This window comes from Plectropomus leopardus, chromosome 12 (genome assembly GCF_008729295.1).
Source record: "Plectropomus leopardus isolate mb chromosome 12, YSFRI_Pleo_2.0, whole genome shotgun sequence".
Lineage (NCBI taxonomy): Eukaryota > Metazoa > Chordata > Actinopteri > Perciformes > Serranidae > Plectropomus > Plectropomus leopardus.
The window spans coordinates 20,548,440-20,572,934 of record NC_056474.1 but is presented as its reverse complement, the minus strand read 5'-3'; the positions used below and the strand labels follow the sequence as shown (position 1 = coordinate 20,572,934).

Sequence of the window (24,495 nt, the reverse complement as noted above, 5' to 3'; positions counted from 1 at the left end):
AAACCACAGTTTAGAGGAGGAAATGTAGCATTTAATGCAGATCATTCTTACATCTCATCAGGGACTGTTCGTTACTCGACTTGATTTGTTCATTTGGGGTTGTGTTTACTGTGTTCATGACATAAGTTCATATGAACATATTAGCACTTTCCCCAGGTCACTTAGAGAGGCTCAGGGACTATGTGCTACAAAGATGCTATGTTCTATAGGCCTACTTTAGGCAATTTTGTGGAATATTAGACAGCACGGAGTCAACTAACCATAACTGCTTTTCACAGTTATGGACCGCTTGATACATTTTTTCTGTCTGAGTAATGCCGGAGGCAAAAAGTATATTGTCACGTATGCAATCCTTCTCATAAGTAGGTGTGTCCAGAAAGAGGTGCAGCAGACACAGAGTTTGCACATCATTAGACCTGACTGAACAGACAAACTTGTCTTGCTGGTATTTATGTAGCACAGTGTGTGGAAACAGTTGGGCACGGTTTCCTTCTTGACGCGGACTGTAAACTTCAACCATGTACTAGACTAGAGCAACTCCAAATTGACATTGAACAGCTTTTTCTCTGCAGTTTTCTTAATTTTCACACTGATCTCTGTTACACTATAATAACCAGCATGATGTATAATACTCTTCTTGTGTTGTCTTCTTGCTTTTTTTTGCATTGCCCTATATGTTCTCGAACTTCCAGCCATCTGTGTGTGGTGACATTCAGTAATTACAGTTTGTGGCCCTAGATGTGGATGAAGTTCATCTTAATCCCTAATGGAACAAATCTGTATGCATGGATTTCCCTGTAATATCATAGTTTACAAAACTGAACTTGAATCTGATTTGATCCCTCCCCCTACAACAACGTCACACTGATCTGTCTTCCTGTAAGTTTCCACGATAAGGCAGACAGGCAGTAGGGCAGAGTAACCACGCACATTATTAAGTAATATGCCATAAAATCTTTCTGTGTTTAATAGATGACATAACCCCGCCATTTTGGATACATTCGTTTTGTATTTAAATGAATAGCGTTTTGAATGCAGAAGCTTTTCTTGGCATACTTAAACAATGCAGTATTGCTTCTTACTTAAGCACAGGACTTGAATACCTGTTCCACCACACAGGATTCAAATCCCAAAACCCGGATATGAATCAGCATTTCAGCACCTCCAATGCCCTCGTCTTAAAGTCAATGGGTTTTTTTTATGGGTTTTTGGGATATATGCCTGAAATAAGGTCTGTGAGTAATAGAAGCGTAAGAGACGTTCATGTTTTGTTCTACAACATAAAATACTCCAGTAAATACCTCACTGTTGTACTGTTGTGTCTTAAAAATGGTGGTTGCTGACAACTGCTAAATAGACTACAGACTGCCATCATGCTGAATACCACAAAGCTTATTTTCTGCAATAATCCAAAGGCCAATAGAAAAATCCCATAGGCTTTTTGATGAGGAAAAAAGGGTGATGCTAACTTCCATGTCAGCCCTCAGAAAATCAGAAGCCCTAAGGCTAATTTATGCAATGCAGAATGCGAACATTAGCCTGTTGTATATGTGGGGAAAACATGTCTAGTATAAAACTATTGTTTTGTCTGGGAACCCTGTGAATTATAATGGAGCTGAATTTTGTACTTGTGTTTAATATTGTCACTATTAAGCCATGTTATTTGTGTGTTAGCTGAATCATTTTTTTCCCAGCACTTCACAGAAACTCAGCACAGAGGCATAGAAACATCACCGCCAAGTGCCATTTTGAAGGTGTAGGCTAATTACAGAGCATTACAGAGACACCACAACGCCAGTAAAAATGCCAACAACGGCAAAAGGACACTTGCATATAGCCTGGGAACAACCATAAACCAATTTGAGAGGCTTATTTACCTTTTAAAAGAATATATGAAATACTGTAATGGTAGTAAATAAAGAAATTTTGAATAGTTGACACATAAAATGAATACTGTAAATACATTTACTAGTTTGTATAATGTAATGTAGCGTAGGCCACATATTTGTATATTTTTGTAATTCTATATTTTTTCACACTTCAAATACTCAGCATATTATAGATCAATAACATTGTTAAATGTTTTACATATGTGCACATATTTTTATTTCACATTTTTGCTAATGCACACATTTGATTTGTATTTTCTATCTTGACTTTATCTTACATTTTATGTAATTCTTATTTTTATACTTCTTATTACTACTACAATTCTTTATGCTTGGCATCAGAGCCACTTTAACCAATCACAATTTTTCCCCTGGGGATAAATTTATATTTATTTATGTATTTCTGATTCTGACACAGGTAAATTAATACTAATCTGACTCTACAGAATCCAGTGGCCACCATAGTCAAAAAAATCTGGACACACCACCACACTACTGCCACTACTGTGGCAGATCTTGAGCAAATAAATCTTGGACAAATTAATCCTGGATCTTTCTATAGGCCATATTCCCACAGTATTCTTCAACCAGAGTTCCCAGTCATGGAAAACCTGGAAAAGTCATAGAAGTTCCCAATCACATCTTCCAGGCCTGAAAGGACCATGAAATTAGTAAAAAAAAAAAAAAAAATTAATTGAAAGTATTGGAAGTGTCATGGAATTTGCTTGTGATTAAAGAAATTATTACAGTACTCTTTGTAATAGTTGTATTTTGTATTACTCATAATGTAACATAATGGCAAGTTTATTTTCTGGTGCCGTGATGCTTTATTGACCTAATTTTCTCTGTGTACCAACTCTCCCTTTATGTATGTTAGCTAGCTGAAATTATGTTTGAATATAAACTGAATCTGATATATTAAAAAAAAAAAGCCAGGCAAATTGTGCAAGGAAAGCAAATTATCCCAGGTCCTTGAAAAGTCATGGAAAAGTTGTGTAATGAAAATGTGTAAGAGCCCTGTTCAACACTGTCAAATACAATTAGTTTTATTTCTTTCCTATCACAGTAACCCATGCAAAACATGTTTTGCCTTTATTCCTGTGCAATTCTGAGTGTACAAACAGATGTTTTTGAAAAATGATTTTCCTCTAGGAAGACAGACAATGATAATATCATCTGAATTTGAAAATATTATGTTTTATTCAGTTCTGACACCAAAGCAGAACAGTGGAGAGCAGCTTGACTCTAATGCACAATGGTGTAGTAGTTGGAGAAGAGTTCCTCTCCAGCTGTGATGTCTCTGAGTGATACAAGGACAACACAGCGTAGAGGCCTCTGTGTGTCATGACTGTAGTTGACATTAGGCAGATACTGGCGGAGCTCGATGGGAAACTTGTGAGGCACGTCATACTCCTGGTAGCACACATTAGCAGGCGATTCATTAGAGCAGTTGTTTACATACTGACCAACAGCAAGTGGATTTTGTGGACTGCCTGTCAGCCAGCTGATATCACTCATCATGTAAGGCCCCATCCTGTCCCTGCCACTGCAGGACTTGAACACCATTTTGGAGATGCCTTTGTCATTTCCATCTATCAGGACACCATCAATACACCTGAAGACAAAAGGGTTTCTGATGGACTGCAGGAGAATGGGCTCATAAGCTTGGTAGATTGTGCCAGGGTACATGGCCACTGTAACTCCTTTGGGTACAAATCCTTTGGTGACAAACACTCCAGTTCCTGCAGAGGGCAAAGTGCTAGGCTTCCGGTCAATGCAGAATCCCAGAGACTGTAACATGGCATCAGCTCCGCTCACAGGATTTCCTCCACACTGGTCTTCTTCACTTGTTACGTGTCTGAGAAAGTGAGTCTGAGCTGCCCGTAGCTCCCCGTGAGGAGCCCATTGACTCCTGAGCAGGGCTCTGAAGAGCTGCAGCAGGCTCTGTGAAACCTCTTCATCTGGGACCAGCTTGTCTTTGGAGCGCTCCTGCACCTGCCGCAGAGTTTTCTCATTTCTAGACAGGTTCAGTACAACCCAGGGTACAAACCTGTATCTGTACGATTTCCATTTGTTCAGAAGTCTTTTCAGAGCAGTTCTAAACATCCAGATCGACGTCTGATAAGTCGGACATGGAGGAAGGAGCTTATGCTCATGAATTCCAGAGTCACTTCCGGTACGTTACTCCAAAATAAAAAGCAAACTCGTTAAGATATCCAAAGTAGTCCCAGAACTGTCAAATTTTTATCAAGTATTTTTCTTGTACTTTACTATAAATATACAAAAATGTGGAAAGCGATTAATGTAAAGTGGAATAGTTTAACGTTTTAGCTCAAGGAGCGACTTAGTTTGAACTTTTATTTTTGCTTCAACCGGAAGAACGTTTTGCGTGCGTCGTCAAAACTTGACAGGCATTAGCCAGCTGGATGGGAGGAAAAGGAGTCGGGCAGAGACAAACATGGTAAGAAATGATTGTTTTTACTCTGCTGCTGTGTTACAAGTGAAAACAGTGCTCGCAAACAAAAGCTAGTTCGTCTGGATGAGTTATATAGTCAAGAAGCGGCGCTAATGAACTTATATTCCCTTTGAATTATGAAAACAAACGTAGCTTTCGGCGTTAGCATTAGCTAACTAGCCAGTTAGCTCGCCTAGTTATCTAGCTATGCTTGCTAGCCTTTAAGCCAACTGACAAACAAAATTAGCTAACGATGCACACTACTGCCGCGTAAGCTATGTACTGTTGTCGACGGGTTTTGATGACCACCTTGCTTGTCCAGTGCTATATATATATAAAGATATTAGCTATCTAGCCAGACAGTCAACTCATTGCAAGTCGGTGTCTGCTGTCACGATAGCATATTGCTAAATCTCTCATTGTAGTTATTTAAATGTGTTAAACCATGGTTCAGTGTATGTGTTGCTCACAGCTATCGTACCCTCCGTGGTTATTTTGTGAAATGTTGGATAGTAAAAGTCCTCCTCCTTTCTCAACTAGCAAATATTATATATATTGCAATACACAAGCAATGTGTTTGATTTTTCTATTGCTGTTCTTTACGTAGGTCTATTCGTGTGTTATTGCATCATTTGTTTTGTGTGTTGTTGTGCAGAACAAGCTGAAGTCCTCACAGAAGGATAAAGTTCGCCAGTTCATGATTTTCACACAATCCAATGAGAAGACTGCACTGACCTGTCTGTCCCAGAATGACTGGAAACTAGATGTTGCCACTGACAAGTTTTTCCAAAACCCAGAACTCTATGTGTCAAATATAAAGGGGGCCTTAGACAAGAAGAAGCTTGACCAGCTGTACAACAGATATAGAGGTATGGAAAGCCTGTGTGATGTTTACAAGTAAAACGCTCATTACAGATTTTTATTTACAGTATCGAAATATACTGTATTGCACTACATCACTGAAAATACAGAATTTTATTGATTAAAATTAACTCTGTGTGAATTACAAATGAATCATATCACTATTTAAACTCCCATGCTTAGATCCTCATGATGACAACAAGATTGGAATTGATGGGATCCAGCAGTTCTGTGACGACCTGGCTCTGGACCCAACCAGTATAAGTGTCCTCCTCATAGCCTGGAAGTTCAGAGCAGCAACACAATGTGAATTTTCAAAACAGGAATTCATGGATGGCATGACAGAACAAGGGTGAGGATATATTTTTAGATGTACAAATAATCCTGAAACTCCTCCTCAGGTCTCTGTAATATGGATTTTATGTATCATCACACTTTGTTACTTACACTGTTATGTTTAAAGTGTGCAGCAAAAAATGCTTATTTTATATATAGAGACTGAAGGCTTTGTTTGGAAGGTGTAAGCCATTTATTAAATATTTGTCAAAGTTACCATTATACATACAAATGGATTTTACATGTTGCCTAGTTTTACAAGAAAGATGACTGTAAAAAAAAAAAAAAAAAGATCTTTGTCCAGCAACACATAAAAATCTACATTGTGTTTCTCCAGTTGCGACAGCATAGACAAGCTCAAGGCTCAGCTGCCAAAGATGGAGCAAGAGTTAAAGGACCAAGGGAAATTTAAGGACTTTTACCAGTTTACATTTAATTTTGCAAAGAATCCTGGACAGAAAGGTTTGGGTAAGAATCTTTAAGGCTCAACAGATCAACTGTTAATTTCCGTGTTTGCTGAATGTATATTGATCTATTTCTGGTTTTCTTACAGATTTAGAAATGGCAATTGCATATTGGAATTTAGTACTGGCTGGAAGATTCAAGTTCCTTGACTTGTGGAACCAATTTTTAGTCGTACGTTGATAATCACACTCAAAACTACTCTAAACAGGGACCTGTTATGACTTCTTCTTGACTTGCGTCAACTTTTCCTATATGTTTTGCAGGAGCACCACAAAAGATCAATTCCTAAGGACACTTGGAACCTCTTACTAGACTTCAGCACAATGATCACAGATGACATGTCGAATTATGATGAGGAAGGTTTGTACTGACACCCATTTATTACTCTGTACATGCACTATGGCCTGTTATTGTGTCTTCTTTCGTTTGTTTGATTAAAGGAGCAGTGTGTAGGATTTAGTGGCATGTAGTGGTGAAGATTGCATTCAGGTGAAAATTCTTGCATGTTTCAAACATGAACTGCTGCTAAGGACTCCTTTAGGGATCATTTTTTAGGAGGTTTCTACAGACCGGGGCTCTCATTTATAAAACAGTGTGTAGGATTCATGCTAAAAGTGTACATACGGACAAAAGCAAACATTGACGTGTGGCAAAAAATAGTCTGATTTATAAGACCATGTGAACGTCTGCAAGTTCGCAACCTTATTTTATAACTCTCAAAACAACTTGGAATTGTCTGCACGTGATTCCGCCTCATATCTTGCCCTTTACATCCCCACATTCAACCATGAATGGTAAGAAATAGGACTCAACAATGAAGTGATAATATTTTGGTGGTTAAAGGTCAAGGTCATTCTGACCTCATCTGTCTCATTCTTGTTAACACAATAACTCAAGAACACATTGGGGGTAGTTTCCTAAAAATTTAGCACAAACATCCACTTGGACTCACTGATGATAAGATATTGGTGGTCAAAGGTCAAGGTGACTGTGACCTCATGTGACATGTTTTTGGCCATAGCTCAAGAATTCATATGCTATTTATGAAAACATTTAAGGCAAATATCTAATAGGATAAAATGATGAAGTGATAACAATTTATATTTGAAAGGTCAAAGGTCAACTTTACTTTGACTTAATATTGAACAAAAACACTTTGCTGGTCATTATTCAGCATCATATCTCAGGTACAGGAGGGGAGACATTTGATCACTCAGTGAATTGGTGACACTTATCTGGTGAAACAGAGCTGATTGTATAGATCATCTGTGCTGCCGCGGGGAAGAGGTGTATGAAGCGTCCATGTTTTCACAGACATGAATATAAACTGTAAGCGCAACTTGATTGTGTTGTAGAGGCACACAACCGTAATGTGGCAATACAAGTTTGAGCCAAACAAAACAAAACACTGAATGAAGGTGTTTCACCAAAAAAAAGAAAAAAATTATTCCAGCGCTCATCGCAGAGGAGCCTCTAACTATGATGGCTTACACAAAAACATGGAAACACAAGTGTCCCGGTCTTGAGCCAGTGTTTAGTTTGTCCATTCAGGGCTACAGTGGAAACATGGCGGTGAAACATAACAGTTTCAATGAGTAAGGGCCTGTTTTCCATGTAAATATAAAAAGCTCATTCTAAGGTAACGAAACACAACAGTACTTATTTTCAGGAGATTATAAACAAAATAAGAAACACTTAAGTTCCATTTTTGCCAATATATCCCCCTAAATCCTACACACTGGACCTGCAAGTGCCTGTACCCTGCTTCACACAGACCAAGTATTATTTCACACCATTATTATATTAGTTCAGTCCAGTTACCAGTCCATATTCTCGTCTTTACCCATGGTGAAGTCACTTCATTTAATTAGCTCTTTTTGTCGATTCAATAGGAGCATGGCCTGTCCTTATTGATGACTTTGTGGAGTTTGCACGACCACACATCGGGACCAAAAGCACGGCAGTTTAAGGGCTGCTCTCACTAAAGGAACATCCTTGTGAGGTTTCTAAAAAAACGGAGAACGCAGTGAATGGAGGACAAGGGGACCGCACTGAGCTGAGAACTATGTTGCCTTTTCAACCCTCAGGACTGAAATATTTTACACAGCAGAGACTTTATATATGTGTGTGTGTGTGTGTATTTACATATATAAAAAAAAGGCATATCTCTTTGTTGGTCAACTTGTGGTGGTTTGGAACTTTTATCTGAAGTATTGGGCTTTATGTGTGCGTTCAAGCCAACTAGAGCGGAGTCTTCATCTTGGCCCCCTTGGCTCATTGATGTGGTTGGGCTCCGCTCAGGAGAAGGTAGATAGACACACTTTTGAATTGTCATCTAAACACGAGGGTTCGCGAGGGGATGTCGTTCTTTAAATATTGAATTTTAATACTCTTGTGTGCATTCCTGTTTTTTTTGTTTTTGTTTTATGATGCATTTGTGCGACAAGTCAGTATAAAACATTGATTGTAATTTTTTAAGCATAATGCTGTTTGTTTAAACATAAATGTATAAAGAAAAAATAAATGTTGCAATTTGGTATCTTTAAAGCTGCAGGGCCTCTGTGTGTTTCTGTGTTTTTGAAAGGAAAAAAAAGAAAAGGAAAAAAGCCAATTCTCAGTAGTGGATACTGTTGGTTATGATTTAGGACTTGAATTAGTTCTTTATCAAATCAAAAGAATGGTTTGAGTTACATTAAGTGAAATGACATAAAACTGGAATGCAAATGCTGTTATCTTAATGATTTAGAAGAGCACATGGTTTATTTTATAATTTGCCCTAAACACAATACAATTTTCTTGCAATTTGGAGAAATCTGTATAGCTGCATTTTAAGATGAATGTAGACATGGAATTTTCCTTAAAAATAAACAAACAAACAAAAAGAGGTACCAAATAAGATAATTTGCAAATTGTACTTTGAAGAATAGAAGTTTTTAATTTTCCAAAATTCTGATCTTTTTTATCCTAAATTTTAATGATAACAGTTCTACTTAATACTAATTACTAATAAGTACTATTATTTTTGACATCACAACTTGTAATTATTCTGAAAAAAAAAAACAAATCAAGGATAAATAAGATGCCAGGGTGCATTAACAAAGCCTAAAAACAGAGCTGGTACATCAAAAATAAACAAATAAATAAATGTGAAAAAAATCCTACAGCAGTCTGGGCTGGCAACAGAGTCCACTTGGTTTTTGTTAAAGTTGATCATTTATTAGTGTCTCTAGGGATATAATCAGGGTATGTTTTAAAAAGCCTGATAATGGAAGTCTGGTATGTCAAATTTATTCTTGTGAAAATTATCTTCTAAAAGAAAAACTAGTAATTATCATTTTATGAGATAACATACATACAAGATGAGATGGGGTAGTGACTTAATTTTTTTATTGCATTATACCTTTCCTTCTTACACGGTACCTATATATATAATACATTTAGAGTATTGTCTGTATTGTACAGGTAAACAACTTGCATATTGAACTGACATGTTTATGACTTAAACCTTTTGAAACCTGGAGTGACATCACTTTTCTTGTGCTGCTTCAGACACAAGTATTTAAACCTTTAATCTTTAGTGCTGCCCAAAGTGCAAAAAAAGTTTTAAAATGGCTAGGGAAGAACTATATTTATAATTATAATAATTGTATATTTAAAATGATGTCACAAAATAATTAGTTTGTTAAGCATGGTTAGCCCTTTTACTGTTTTCTTTATTCCTTTTAATTGTTTTTTTTTGTTTTGATGATTGATTTAACTGATTTTCAGGTAAATTTCATGTACTTTTTAAAATGAATTTCTTGCTAATTTTGGGTCATTTCTTCTTTTTTGCTCATAGCCTTTTTCCAAAGTTTTTGACAGATATCAAGCCTATTTCCTTAGGTTCAAAGGATTAAACTGAGACGTAAAAAAGACTTCAGGGACCGGGCAAGATCAGAGCCCTTTAGCAGATTTTGTTTAATCTTTAAGAGTTCCCTTTCCCCTCCCAAATTTCCCTTTAAGAGATGTTTATTCTAGTGCAATAGGCAAGATGAGACGATGTTCTGCACCATTGTAGCCTCGCGCTGCCTCCTTGTGGTGTCAACATATAAAGGCACGTGCGGTTGCTAAGGGTGACTGACAACAGACAGCGGGCGCAGCGTTTAGCTAACTGTGAAAAGAAACAACTGATAAAACAGCAGCGGATACGATTATCACTTATTTTCTTACTTTATAGAGGCTCAGTCACACAGTGCAGGAAAATGTCGAGCGTTGTTAATAGAGTTTTATCAGACGTGGGCTGGGACGAGCGCTTTGCTATCCCCGAGCCCAACGCTGAAAACAAGGCGTTGACAGAAGAGGTGAGTAACGTTATGAGAGTCATATTTGTTTATGACACATCTGAGAAAATAATTTATTTTAGTAAGCCTAACGTAACAGAGTAAGAGATAGGAGTATTAGGCTATGTGTTGGTATTAACCAAATGTGGTCAGACTGGTTGGATGTTTAATGAAAGTTAGATTTCGTTAGGGGTCGTCAAAATCTCATGGAAGTTAATTTAAGGTTAAAAAAAGAGGTTTCAGAAAACTCTTGTTTAATAGCGTTCAAAAATGGCAGTGTTGGGGAAAAGTAGACCAACTAAGCTTGTTTAAAAAAAACTTTCTAATCATCATAAGATGTTGCAAAAGAATAGAAAAATACAGTTAAAGGAGTATCATCAAACCAAAGTGGTAAGTACTCAAAAATAATCCATTTGAAACCTGGGAATTTTAAAAAAAAATGTTCTTTTAAATACACGGAGAGATGGTAATGAGCAATTTAACAAGACATGGTCAAAAATTAGTAAGGAATGAGTTGACAAAAGTTACAAAAAATTACATTAAATTAAGCAGAAAAAGAAAAGTAAATTAAAAACAAACAACACAGTTACCTCAAAAGGCTGTAATTTATTTATTTTTTAATGTATTATTTCTGTCTAACTGTTTTTAATGGTTTGTTGGACATAGTTTATTATTTAATTAATCCTTTTTTTCAACTAATTTTGAGGTCATTTTCTTGTCACCTTTTACTATTTTCTTTTTTTTTGTAGGACAATTTTTGGCAAGTTAGTCATTGCCTTTTCCCTCTTTTTTTAAAGAAATGATACCAATTTGCTCAAGATTCAAATAGTTAAATAGCGTTTAAAGGATGCCTAAACACAGCAAAAGAAAACTGATGTCAATCCAGGTTTTCAAGGGTTAAAAAGCAGTTTTAAGGCATTGTAAGTACCCATGGTCCAGTTTGAATTTATTAGTCTTTAAAATATTTCCCAAGTACAGTTTCAGATCATGCTTGAAGCGATGGATATTAGGTTTTCTTTCAGACTGTTTGCATTTATGTATAAAAAAAACATATTTCCATATAAAATGAGAAGCTTCAAAATAAAAAGATAGTCCAAGACTTCATTTTTTTCCATAATAAAAAATAACATCTCTTTTCTGTAAATTAATCTTGATTCCACAAAACGCTTCAAAAACATGCTCAACATCAATCCAGAATAATTTTACATATATGCATTCATAAAATAAATGTATAACCGTTTCTGTGCTGGTGTTACAAAATACACAGGATTCAGAGATATCATTTCTATATTTCTTTTTAAATGCTTTGTTTTATATATTAAGTACAAATTTGTGAAGTGTATTGTGAAATACACTTCACTGACCTTACTGCTGACTAAATATTTGTGAAGGTTAAGTCCAGACTGATTTCCAATTAATGTTTTAAAAATGACCCAATAAGGATTGCATTGAGAAGTTGCAGGACGGTGTATCATATGTTTAAAAACTGTATTATTACATTTGTCATCCTTTATGTTGAGGCCATTAAAAAAAAAAACCCCATCTGTTATAAACATACATTTGTGCACACATTCTTGCTTCACTGCAACAATCTCAAAAACATGGAGGTATTAAATACTGATTGTGCTACACTTTGCTGTAGCTTGTTAATAGTTCATCATTCATATTTTCACTGTGATTCAAGCAATTTAATGAACATTTTTGTATTCTTTTTGTAGTTAACTACAGAGCAAACAATTTTTATGGAGCCCGAGAAGGGACACGAAAGGAGACAAAAAAAAAAAAATAAATCAGAGGTTTAAAAAAATAATCTGTACTTTTGCAAAAAGGGGAAAAAAATCAAAGGTTTAAAAAAATAAGATGTACTTTTGCATGAAAATTTTCACTGACATTCTCCCTTCCACATGAATAGTGGGGTATTTTATTTTTGTTGCCTATGTGAATATACAAGCATATTAATTAGTGTATGCTGCAGGTTAACTAATGCTATTTTAACTGTTTATCAGTTACTTTTAGCTATCTATTATATTTTATTATCAGTCTTACAAATAGCATGTTGCTCGAAAAGTCACCTTGGTGGTAATTGTGTAAAATATTTATGGGAGCACAATCTAGTGTGCAGACTGTGTCTTTTCTTCTCTTGAATTATCTCTTGTTCAGCCCCTAGTTTTCTGTTGTCTACATGTGCATAATTTTGTTAACTATTTGTAAAGTTGTTTTTTCCCCCCTTTAAATAGTGGTGTTTATAGATTCCAGGTCATGTGGCACACTATCAAAATATCTTACTATGTAGGGTCACATGATCATAACCAATTACCATTACATAATGACCTTCAGCACAATCATATTGTAACAATTATATTGTAAACATCTAGACCAAATTCATAACTTGATCAGTGCACAAGCTTTTGGTGCAAATGGTAAATCTGTCATTGAACTAACAAAAAAGTAAAATGTAAATGCATGTATGATGGATGAATCATGTGAGATAGATCACCAGAACAAATATGCTGCAGACTGCATGTCATATACTGTATGTTATGCTTTTAATTTGATGACTTTCTCACCAACAGATTCGTAAAAAAGAGAACGAGCTGATGCAACTGGAAAACAAGCGTGAGAGAAACAAGGATCAAAAGCAGCTAATAATCGAATTTGTGAAAAATGCTAAACAAGAGCTGGAAAATAGTGAGGTAGGTATATCAGAAAACATTGTTTATGTATTATCTGTCACATAGGTATGTGTCTCCTAGTAATTGGGTTAGAGTTGCAGTGTCAGACTGTGGTGTTAATTTGTTTTGATTTTTCCACACATAGGCTCTGTTCAAAGCAAAAGAAAGAGAAGAAGAGTTGGAGAAACACCTCACTGCCCTCGCAGAAAGAGAGACAGGTCACCTGGCTCAGGAGACTGTTAAGATGGAGAGTGACCAAAGAACTTTAGCAGAGAGGAGGAACATGCTAGAGGTCCATACAACATAAATACTCAAAACATGGAAACGATTATTGCAATAAGTGCCAAAATGTACTACTTAACCTTTGTACATATCCCCAGAACCATATCTTCAAGGCCAAACAGAAGCTAGAGGAGTTTAGGAGCCAGATGGACTGGGACCAGCAGACCTTGGATGCCTTTTTAGAGGAGTCTGCACGCAAAGATGAGGACACAATGGCCATCATCAAGTATGCCCAGCAAGATGAGCAGCGGATCAAGGTAGGTAGAAAAGGGCCGTTCTAAATCAGTATCTACAGTCTTCAGCATCCAAACTAAACTGCTGTTTACAGCTGTGACTCATCCTGAGCTAACAGCTTTATAATCTCTCCTGACAGTCACTCACTCTGGCTATAGAGAAGAAGACACTGGAGGCTAATGAAAAGCGCAACGCATTTGACAAAGAAATGACTGAGAGTGTATCTACACAGGTATTGTAAAAAAAAACAAAACACTTCACATCCTCACTGTTTATATGGCTGATATGAAATTCATAAAGGGACATTTATTTCTCCAAAATTGTGGGACTACATGGCACTTGGTTGTAGTACTCAAAGCACCAAAACAAAAACAAAAAAAAGCATCAATGTCTCTTTCCAGAAATCATTACCCAGTTACACAGGATAATCCAAAGCCCTTGCTGTTAGCAGTTTCATGTAAGAAGAATTTTCTTTCTACAAAACTACACCAGCCAATCGTATCACTGCACAGAAGGAAGCAAATTCATTGACGAGAGACTTTTTTCTGCATGGTGATACCAGGAGGCAACCTCTAAGGCTGAAAAATGAAGCCAACATGGAAGTGGCAATAACTGCAGTACTGTGAATGGCCACTTGAGGCAGGCTCCAAAAGTGATCCAATCCCCTTAGACCCCCATGTTATGATTACTGACTTCACAGCAGAAACTGACAAAAATGTTTTCAGTCTCTATCGCTAATTTCCAGATTCATGACAATTGCGTATGGCTCAAATTTTTATATAACTTGCTTATTTAAGCTTATAGTTGCTCATATTTAAAGTAGGGCTGCCTGAGTGACAGGCTGTCTGCTAAGCATCACTTAAATCTATGAGTCAGATCCACCAGCAGCTGAAATGCCAAACTCGTGTAGTTTGGTTGAAAAAAATTGTTCCTATGTGAAACTGCTCACAACAAGGTCTGTGGATTACCTTGAGTAACCAATGTATTTTTTGGTGCTTTAAGCACCACAAGCTGAGTGCCATCTAGTGCCATGATATTGTAGAGAAGGCAGGTATCTCTACAGCAGATATCAACACTCTGCAGATTACACCAAAATAATCTATATAAATAAATAGCACCACAGGTACCAAGAAAAATGTGTTTTTTTGTCGTGGGGTGACTTGTTCCGGCAGATTGGGAGACTGTCCTGGTAACTGTGATAATACACTTTTCTTCTGCTTTCCTAACAGATTGCTTTGGATAAAACTACAGAAAATTTGCAGCAGGTCTACTTGGAGACACAGCATCTCGTCCAGCAGTGGGAAAACACCATCAAGCAGATGAAGCAGCGAGACACTGAGATGCAGCAGTGTGCTCTGGTAAAGTCTGTGACCTTGACATGCATTCTCAAAGCTGTTAAACCTCTGAACAATAAAAGCCAACTGAATGTGAGCCCACACTCAATAGTACACTTGTGTATTTGTAATCCTGTGCTGTTCCTTTCATACATCCAGCAACTTGCCCAAGCCAACCAGAACATCAGGGAAAGGAACGCCGCCATTATAGAGAGGAAGCGCTTGCTGGAAACTCAGAGGAACAACAACAAGGAAGCTGAGAGGAACTTAATCACGGCCAACCGGCAGGCTGTAAAGCTGCGGCAGGATTTGAAGGAGCAGGAGAATAACTGCAGCAGGCTGAAGGATGAGGTCAGCTTCCCAAAACAGCTCAATGCGACTTTTGTTTCTAGAAAATCTCTGTAATCTATCTTCATATTGTGTAAGTGATTAGTGTCATGTGTCTTGCAGCTGAAAAGTTGCAAAGGCAAACTAGACGGAACAACCTCAGATGTGGAGTCTGTGACATCCCAAATATCCAGAATGAAGAAAGACATCCAGGATAATGATGACAAGTCAGTGACATTTTACAACACAGCTGTTTACTAAATTACCAGGGGCTTTAGTACACAGGCTCTGTCTGTATGTTGCAGACTCAAGCAGGCCAGAGCTTACAATGTTGCACTTGAAGAGAAGCTGAAAGCTGTGACTCAGAGCACCCTAAGTGAGGAGGAGAGAGCTGCACCGCTGGAGCAACTACTCAAGGATGAGGAACAGGCAGCCAAGGTAAGCAGTTTGACAATTCTGAACTATAAACTGTTAATTTGCTCTGTTGGCAGGTGGAAGAGAGCTGTTGCTACACCCCCCCCCCCCCCTTTTGCTTTCATTGACAAAGTAAAAATGTTCAAAACATCAACCCCAAGTTGAAACACTCTTTTATTTTGCACAATGAATGAATATTACTTATTGAAAAACATTGTATTTTATGTCTCAATCTGCTGGTTGGACATCACAATAAGAGGATGCATAATATGTTATTATTTCCATTACAGAAGAGACTTGATAATCACTATAACTCACAGTTTCTGGGGGGAGATAAAGTGGATATATCAATATCTGTATTTGTTATCGGAGAAATGAGTGGCTATATATCGGATATCGGCAGAAAAATCCAATATAGTGCATCCCTATTTGTGATTTGTGGAGATTGCTGGTGCTGTTGGTGGCCACACGGAAAGAGTAGACACTATACAAGCACAAAATAAACTAACAAAAAACATTAAATTATATTATGATTAACAGTTATTAATCTCCAAAAACAAACAAACAAAAAAATAGACTTGAAGATCAGTTAAAATAGGAAGGTGCAGCTGAAGATACAGGTACAATATATGCTAACTAAACAACCTCTTAAACTAAATGTGAACTAATCAGTGATTGTGCATTAAATTATATGAATATGAACCTTGTTTTGTTGGACTACTATAATGAAGAGCATAATAACTAATTTTATCATTATAAAGTATTTCATCATGATAGGTTGATGTTCATCTATGTAAATGTGTGACTCCCAACTTCATAGTTGCTAATGACAAAAAAAGAGAAAACCACAATGGAGAAGCTTTTACCTATTTCATCATCTTCATTTCATTCATCTTTGAACACTGTTGTATTACCAAGGTGGCAATCAGTATCACTTGCAGGGGCCCATTTTCCACCAAACACATTGCTGGAGGGCCTTCTCATTTTACAGTGCTTTGTCTATATTAACTGTGTAACCCTGTTTATGCTTTAGGAGTTGGATGTTCAGCTGTGTGACTGCAGGGAGGCGCTTTTGCGTAGTAAAGAGCATTTGCAGGCCCTCAGGACAAAGGAGAAGGATTCTATTGCCCAGGTTTCGAGGGGCAAATCCACCATCACCCGCCTGGAGAGCCAGCTCAGAAAACTGGAGAGGAGGACTTAAAAAGACAGCAATTGATCACAAATAAACAGGCAGGCTTACTAAAAAACATTCACAAATGTGACTTTCTACAATTACACCACCCAGCTCTTTATTAGTCCCGCGCTAGACTCTGCATTACCAATAACACATATATTTAGATTTTTTCTTTCACTTTTTTTGCTTTGTATAGGATGCCGAGATAATTTGCCTGGACAGAAAACTGTCACGGCTGCAAGGTGACATTAATTCCAATGAAAAACAAATGCTCGACATAAAGATTGCTGAGCTGACCACAGCCTTTGAAGAGAAAAAGGAGACGGCCAACATGCTTACCAGGCGCTCAAGGAGTCTGAAGTCAGTCTTTTTGTTTGTTGTCTCACTGTACGCATTTTTCACACACTGATTTCTGTGAAATGATTCCATCTCATCTCTCGCTTTGTCTGTGACAGGATCATATTTGCTATTTGAGGAGAGAGATGGAGAAGTCAGAGCTCAAAAGAGAGATCTGACAAATAAGGTAGAGGAGCTCATGCTTCTCCGTAACACCAGTGAAAAGGAGTTGAAGAGACTCAGGCTCAAGAAACAGGTAACTGACTGATGTTATAGCAGGTGTCATAAAGACACTTGAGTTCTTGATGTGTGGCCTTGCTGTTCAGAAATTAAACACAAGTGTTTCTTTTCACTTCGTCTGATTCAAGGTTATATTGCACTTTGAAAGGTCACTCTCCTTATTGTTGAACTTAACTGAGAATCAGTGAGTCATTAATAAAACAAAATTAGGAATGTTTGTTATTTATGAGAGGTGAGGGGGTAGTGCAAAACGAGGGAGTCATTTCAAATAATGTTTTAAGCACGGGAAGGGACTTCTGTTTTTTTAACTTGGCTTAGGGGTGATACTTATAGCTTTATATTATATATTATATTTTTATATAAACTGAAAGTATTGTCAGTTTTTCAAATTTTAGATGGTCCTTAAACATGTCGTGTGATCAACACAAGCTTAAAGTAGTGATTTTTCATCAAAAAACACTTTATTCTACGTCTCATCTAAAATTCCACCCCAAATTAACTATTTGCACCAGACAAATCCTTTAACAAAAAAAACTAACATTAAAATTCTGCACTCCTGCATCCATGACAATAGCCTATTAAAAAACAAAAGTTTTTTTCACCTCCGAATTTTATTTTGGACTTTTAGCTTTTGATCACCAAAAGGTAATTTTAAAAAATGTAGTAAAGGCAAACGTGTGGCTGAGATTATTCTGACCACTGCTGCCACTGTTTTTGTATTTCATGGTTTATTTGGGAAATGATTCATTATATGCGTGCTGTGTGCACGCTGTGATGTGTGTGTCAGATTTATTAAATATTGTTAGTTTTCTGTGGCAGGAACAATGACAAGTGGCTACATAACTAACAGTCCCTTACCAATCATTTAGTGTTTGCAGTGGCTCAACTGCAGAATTGTAAAAGACGTATAAAACATATAGTTTTTCTTTTTCATATCAATGTACATTGAATATTTTTAAGTGTTAAGACAAAATAATAACATTATTTCCAGATCATGTTGTGGAATCTGGCAACTTTTGATGGAGATACTGCTCACAGGGCTTTAACAAACAATTATTTTCATTGATCTGTCAATTTTTCTTTTCCAACATCAGTTTTAACCCCAAAGATTGGCAAAAAAAATGTAGTGAAAACTATGCCAACCCAATCAACAGCCTCAACATCAATGTACAAAGATATTAACAGAGTTGAACAGAAAATCCTCACATTTGAGAAACAGGAGCAAATGTTGGAAGCCATGCCAGCAGCATGGGTTCTGTGGATGGCAGTCAGTTGGTTGGTGCACCCTTTGGTCTGGACTAAAACTGATACCATTTGTCAACCTGTTGTCAGGAAACCAGGATCTTACTTCTCCTAGATAAGAAGTTGACCGGCAAATAAATTCTGGTAAAACACCAAATGTGATGTTTTTACAGTTTGGTTAGTGCACATGGATGTCAATGTAAGCTGCCGACAATCAACCACAGATGTCTGCTTTGTCTGCAGACACCAGTTTTACCAACCAGCTGACGTCATCAACTAATGACATTTTTATGGATTTTAAACTAAATAATAGCAGACATTATGTCATGTTAGAGCAAAACCATGTACTATGTTAACTTCACACGTTCATCATTAGGACAACATGGTGGAGTACAAAGTCTTGCAGACAGAGGTCGACCGTGTGAGGAATCTGCTGTACAACAGGGCGGATAGCGTGCTGTCCCTGGAGAAGAGGAAGCTGGAGCTGCAGGAGGCCATGAGGGACAGGGAGGAAGAGGTCAAGGTCTACAGGAAAATGCTCAGTCAGCAGCTTAAGATCAGTGAGCAGGAGAGACAGAGACTCAGGTAAAAAAAAAACCAAAAACACCCCTCCCAAATTATACTTTCCTGCAGCCTTTGCTCGTCTAGGGCTCTATCTTACGCTCGGCGTAAGGCGGTCTGTCACTGCTGTCAGACTGGCGCAGTTGACATTTTCACACCCGGCGCCCACGTCTTTAAATAACAAATGTACCTAAGCTCATCTGTGCGCCCCTGTGCGTGTCGGTCTTGAAGTGAGGCGTGGTCGAGCGCATGATTGAACCTGCAGCGCCGCGTCCTCTCATGCCTGCTGTACCTCTGCTGCTTTTGGTGGATATCTGCTGCTTCCGCAAATTATCTGCTCAGGGGCCTTCACCTCGCGCATAAGCAGATCGGTTTCCTCAGCAGAACACGTTTTACATCTGTAATTTACCAAATCCGTCATTTAGATCCCAATTCGCCGATTCCTAGCACCTGATTTTTTAAAAGGAAAACACACGCATGATAAATTCAGAGTCTAAATACAGCCCCTCTAAACCGTGCGCCACCTGGCCTCCAGATTATCCGCCATTTAAATAGCAAAATGGATTTTGACATGCCCTAAACGCTTTTGCGCTATGCTTTACACCATATAGATCGCTTAAGTAGGGCCCAAAATGTTGCTCTCAGTTGTGTTACATGTCATGCATGAATAATTTTGTGATTTTTAATTCTGTGTCAGTGCTGAACTGAATGAGAAACTTATCAAGGTCGACACCATGAAAAAATGCTTCGAGATCGTTTTATTTTCAATGGCAGCTCCTGAAGGAGAAGAGGAGAAATCACAGGCTTACTACATCACAAAGGTAAGAGATCTTTAAACACCCTGTCATGCTACACACAGAGGTTGCTGAAGATGAACAGGGTTTGTTGCTACAGTCCACCTCAGCACTCTGACTCACTGCTGTGTCTTTTACTTTAGGCTGCACAAGAGAAAGAGGAGCTTAAGCGAAAGGGAGACGATCTGGATACTAAAATCCGGAAGATGGAGTTGGAAAATAGAGCTCTGGAGAACACCATTCAGTTGTTCGACAACAGTAACTCAGCATTTCGCACATCCCTCAACAAAGTAACTGAATCCAGTATGTATGACCATGTAGACTGAAAGAAACTAAATCAGAGTGGATAGTTTTTTTTTCTCTCTCTCTCTGTTAAAATCAGTAGATCACAAAGTAATTTAGACTGTTTTTGTTTAAGGTCCAGAGCACCAGGATAAACTGAAGCTAGAAGAGCGATTGAAGACAGCTGAAGAGATGCTGAAGTATAAAAAAAGACAAGTCCAAGAGCTTCAACAGGATTTACAGGTTATTCCTATTTATAGAAAATATGTATGACGCACAGTGTTGGACAGGGGCACCATCCAACAAGTTGCACTCCCTGTAACCTGTGCCAGCTACACTGGTAAGAACACCTGCTTTAATGTTTGTTTAATAGGCTAATTGGTCCTAAAAGAGGAGTGCCACCTTGCATTTATAATTATGACTGTGTCCCTGCTGGCTTGTGAATTAGAGAATCTTGCTCAGCCACTACAAAACTGTTCTTGAGCGTCTAGGAATTTGTTACTTAAACTTACGGCAAGGGTATGCACTCAGTCAAAAAAAAAATTGAGGGTTTACAATGTAAGGGAAGGTAGTGCATTTAGCTTTGGGCTGCCAAGTCTTACGGATATATGTTGTTTATCATGATTATTTAACCCAAATACCATTGCTCTACCACTGTAGCAGGCACAGGTAACAGAGTGAAGAGGAAGTACTTAGAGGAGACAAAAGTGCAATATTTGTCTTTCAAATGTAGTGGAGTCAAAATAGTAAGTTTCCAAAAACTAAAAAAAACATCGCTCAGCACTTTCTTTCATGTCGCGCACCTACTATAGTCACCTTAGATATAGTAGCAATATAGGGGGAAATTTGTGTTTTTCAGAGTTGGCAGTGTTTATGCAGCTGAAAATTTCTTCTTCTGCTAAACAAGCTGATCATAATTAAATAATATTTTAATTAAGTATCATGTCAGACATATTGACTGTGCCCCTCTTCCTCTCTAATTATTCACTCCAAATAGCCTATAGCACGCTAACAGCCAGAAAGAAGCGAAAACACAAGAAAAAAAAAAGAAAAACTGCACCAAATACAAAGCCTTCTTATTTATTGTATTTAAAATATTACTGTATTACAGCCCCTTAGCATACATTATTTTATTTCTAATGGACTATCGTAATACTGTCATACATTTAATTCTGATGGAAATAATCTTATGCCTTTTATGTTTTCTTTCAATGTATTCTCTATATTTATTATTTGCCAGTTTCATGATCTTCCTTGTAAAAGCACTTGGTCCTCTCCCTGTCTTTCCTCTTAAGTGTTGTACAAGATACTTGTTGTATTATTCAGTTGTGTCCTGAGAGAGTATGAGGTCATGAATGAACTCGCTCAAGAACTGACTCCGGCTATCTGAGTCATCCAGTGAAACTGACCCGGCATGAATCTGTGCCTCGCTTTTGTGTACTTACGTTTGTTTGTTTACTGCTCTCCATTTTCAGGACATGAACAACACCTTTGAGAGTCTGCTGCAAGAGGAGCGGGTGGAGAAAGATAAGATAGAGCACAAACAGTCACTCATCAGTAAACTGAACAAAGAAATCACTTCCCAGCAGGAAAAGGTCGACAGAGCCACAAAACAGGTTTACTTTTTAATTACTGGGAAGTGAATAGGAAATCAAGGAGATATGTTCTTTGTGTTTACAGTATAAGTATCCTTGACTACAAACATATTCACTCTTTAATTCTGTTTTGTCCTCTCTGTCTGCTAGTGCTCAAAGCTGACCAAAGAGATCCGCTCAGCAGGAAACACCAAAACTGAGACTTTTGAGGAGAAGGACATTAAGCTGAGAGAGTGGAAAGAATTCATTAAGAGCATCAACAAGATGGTGAATGAGGCCATGGAGGACAAACCTGACCTCAGATCAGTAATGGAGAAGTACTTTCTGCAGGTATTAAATAATGATACTGAATAGTTATTATGAAATAAAGGAGCTGTAGGCGATATTTTGAGCATTAATATAACAGCAAATAACCATTTGCTATGTAAGATAAAGTGGAGTAATGGCACCCAGAGGGAGAATAAAGACATGCTTCTTCTGTTAACCCTTTTCTACCAACTTGGCACTTGTTTTGTTCGTTTGTACCCAAACCTAATTTTGAACTATTCAGAGCATTTTGAACAAAAATAACTTTATTCAGAACTCGATAAGTTGGTTTCTTGTAACCACAAAAGTAATAGGCTTTTCTTGACCTGAGGAGTTAATCGTGATGACATCAGTGGGTGTGTTATATTTTGCAGCTTGAAAAGAGAAGATGGAGAATACAAGAAGTGAGAAATTGTCAGACAAAAAAAGTGTGCAGTGGTCTTAAAGGGTTAATCTGTGATTTTGTCCTTACCATTTCCTTCTGTTTAGAATTGTGCAATGCCAATGTTAGCTCTGTCAGCAATGTTGCAATTGTTAGCATTGTTCGTCCTATGTATGCATGATAATATTGCCACGTCATTGGTATCAGCTGATATTTGCTTTAAAACTAAATATCAAAACCCCACAATATTCTGATTTCTGCTGATTTCACAAACCACCTTTTAAACAAAAAATTAACCCAAGCTGAAATATTTGTCTTATTTTGCATAATGAATGAATATTACATACACTGAAAAGCATTGTATTTAATGTCTTCCATCTGCTGGTAGGCCATTATGATAAGAGTATGCATAAAATGATGTTAATTCAACTACAGAAGATACTTGATAGATATCAGTATTTGCCAAATTAGTTGTTATATATTCAAATATTGGATATCAGCAAAAAATCCAATATTGTGCATCCCTTGTTCGCGCTGTTAGCACAATTAGCTGCTTGCCGTTGACTCAGGCAACTCCATCTTGAGATCTGTGTGCAGACAAGCTCATCACAGACTCTGAATTATAGATTTGCTCTGAATGCGTTTTTTTTTTTTCTCAGGCCAATCTGTCTCTTCCATCTCCGTCTTCAACTCCTTCCAGCCATCGTAGCTCCAAGACAAGCTCTGCCTGCAGCTCTGCCTCCCTCAGGTCAGACTTGATAAAGTCCTCTCCAGAGAAAGGATGAGGGCTTAATGTCAAATAGTTGGGTTAAAGGTCCGATTATAGTTAAATGAATGAAAGTTTGAACACAGATAAAAGTGTGCACGGGAACAATAAAAGAATACTGCTAAATGCAAACTAACCAGTCAGCAAAGAAAGACTGGTTGCACTGGTAAATTCTGCTCCAAAGTTTGATTGAGAAGAGAAGTTTTTATCTTTGTGAACAAAATGAAATACAGCATGTCACCTCTATTATACAAAAGATTGGAGAATTTATTAAGCTGCTCTGCTCCTCTGTATCTCGATGGTGGTATCCTTTCTCTGTATTGTAGGTCGTCTGCATCCTCAGCCAGCAGCAGCCCCAGGACCTCCACACTGTCTCTGTCTCCTGTCCTAAAGACTCAGGAACTGGGCTTGGATCTGACCGTGACCTCCCCTCCTCTCACCACCTCCAGACGCTCCGGCTCTGTGAGCAGCAGCAGCAGCGGCGGCAGCAGAAAGTCAAAGAACAAATAGCGATGGGCGATTTATCATCATTCTTTATTTACTGATGTGGGTAAAGAAGTAGAGAAGGAGGATTATAGTTAATTATAGTTGTAATTAGTGATGTTCAATTCTGAAATGTGTTTTAAAAGTTGTAAAAAGAAGGTCAGGAGTTGTGGTGTCATACTGTATTTTAATGCTTTAAAAAGGCTGTTATTGAGAGCCAATGATATCATCATGGGGGGAAATGGAAGGTGGGCACTATGCCTCCGTAACGACACTGTCCTGACATCTGCTGTGTGAGCATTGTGCAGAGTAACAACGATGAGCTCGCCAGTCGGATACAAATACACAGACTATCATACACAAACATGCTATTTGCCGGCTGCCAAAATAGCAAACAGATAAGCTCAGATTACAGCACACACACACAGAGCATGGCTCAATTTTCAGCTCAGGATGCTATTAATTCTACTTTATCTTTACACAACAAATTGTTGTTTGCTGCTGTATTAGTGATCTGAATATTGCATACAGAACCTTTAAATCTGTTAGTTGTAGTGTTTATTCCTCTCACTTTGTAGTTATTATATATATTGTGGTCTAAAGGAAAACTTGAATCACACAAATAAAACACCAGATGTACCCAATTTGTGTAGGCAGACTTTAGTTTGACAAAAATCTGTGAACTTTTACTTTTAATATAAAAACAGAAACGCGATGAGAAAAAACATCAGAATTAATTGTCAGTT

General features: G+C 37.6%; 3 protein-coding genes across 3 annotated transcripts; 2 read left to right on the top strand and 1 right to left on the bottom strand.

Annotated features, from left to right (window-relative positions):
- Positions 1–2,744: 2,744 nt before the first annotated feature.
- setd9 (SET domain containing 9) lies at positions 2,745–4,062 on the bottom strand. The gene has a single exon (XM_042498347.1). It carries the CDS (start codon positions 3,993–3,995, stop codon positions 3,135–3,137), a length of 861 nt encoding a protein of 286 aa, XP_042354281.1. The 5' UTR covers positions 3,996–4,062; the 3' UTR covers positions 2,745–3,134.
- A 215-nt stretch (positions 4,063–4,277) lies between these two features.
- Positions 4,278–8,557, top strand: dcun1d1 (DCN1, defective in cullin neddylation 1, domain containing 1 (S. cerevisiae)). The gene is made up of 7 exons (XM_042497784.1): positions 4,278–4,350; positions 5,000–5,213; positions 5,389–5,557; positions 5,879–6,009; positions 6,095–6,177; positions 6,270–6,366; positions 7,899–8,557. Exons 1-7 carry the CDS (start codon positions 4,348–4,350, stop codon positions 7,973–7,975), a joined length of 774 nt encoding a protein of 257 aa, XP_042353718.1. The 5' UTR covers positions 4,278–4,347; the 3' UTR covers positions 7,976–8,557.
- Positions 8,558–10,247: 1,690 nt separating this feature from the next.
- ccdc39 (coiled-coil domain containing 39) lies at positions 10,248–24,457 on the top strand. The gene is given in 23 exon segments (XM_042498294.1): positions 10,248–10,346; positions 12,899–13,018; positions 13,143–13,289; positions 13,378–13,536; positions 13,653–13,745; positions 14,743–14,871; positions 15,007–15,198; positions 15,298–15,401; positions 15,480–15,612; positions 16,622–16,771; positions 16,774–16,818; positions 16,959–17,100; positions 17,103–17,122; positions 17,218–17,257; positions 17,260–17,354; positions 18,957–19,165; positions 19,839–19,962; positions 20,079–20,238; positions 20,354–20,460; positions 21,693–21,833; positions 21,963–22,142; positions 23,160–23,248; positions 23,593–24,457. Coding segments are annotated over 23 exon segments (2,862 nt in total). The 3' UTR covers positions 23,777–24,457.
- Positions 24,458–24,495: the final 38 nt, after the last annotated feature.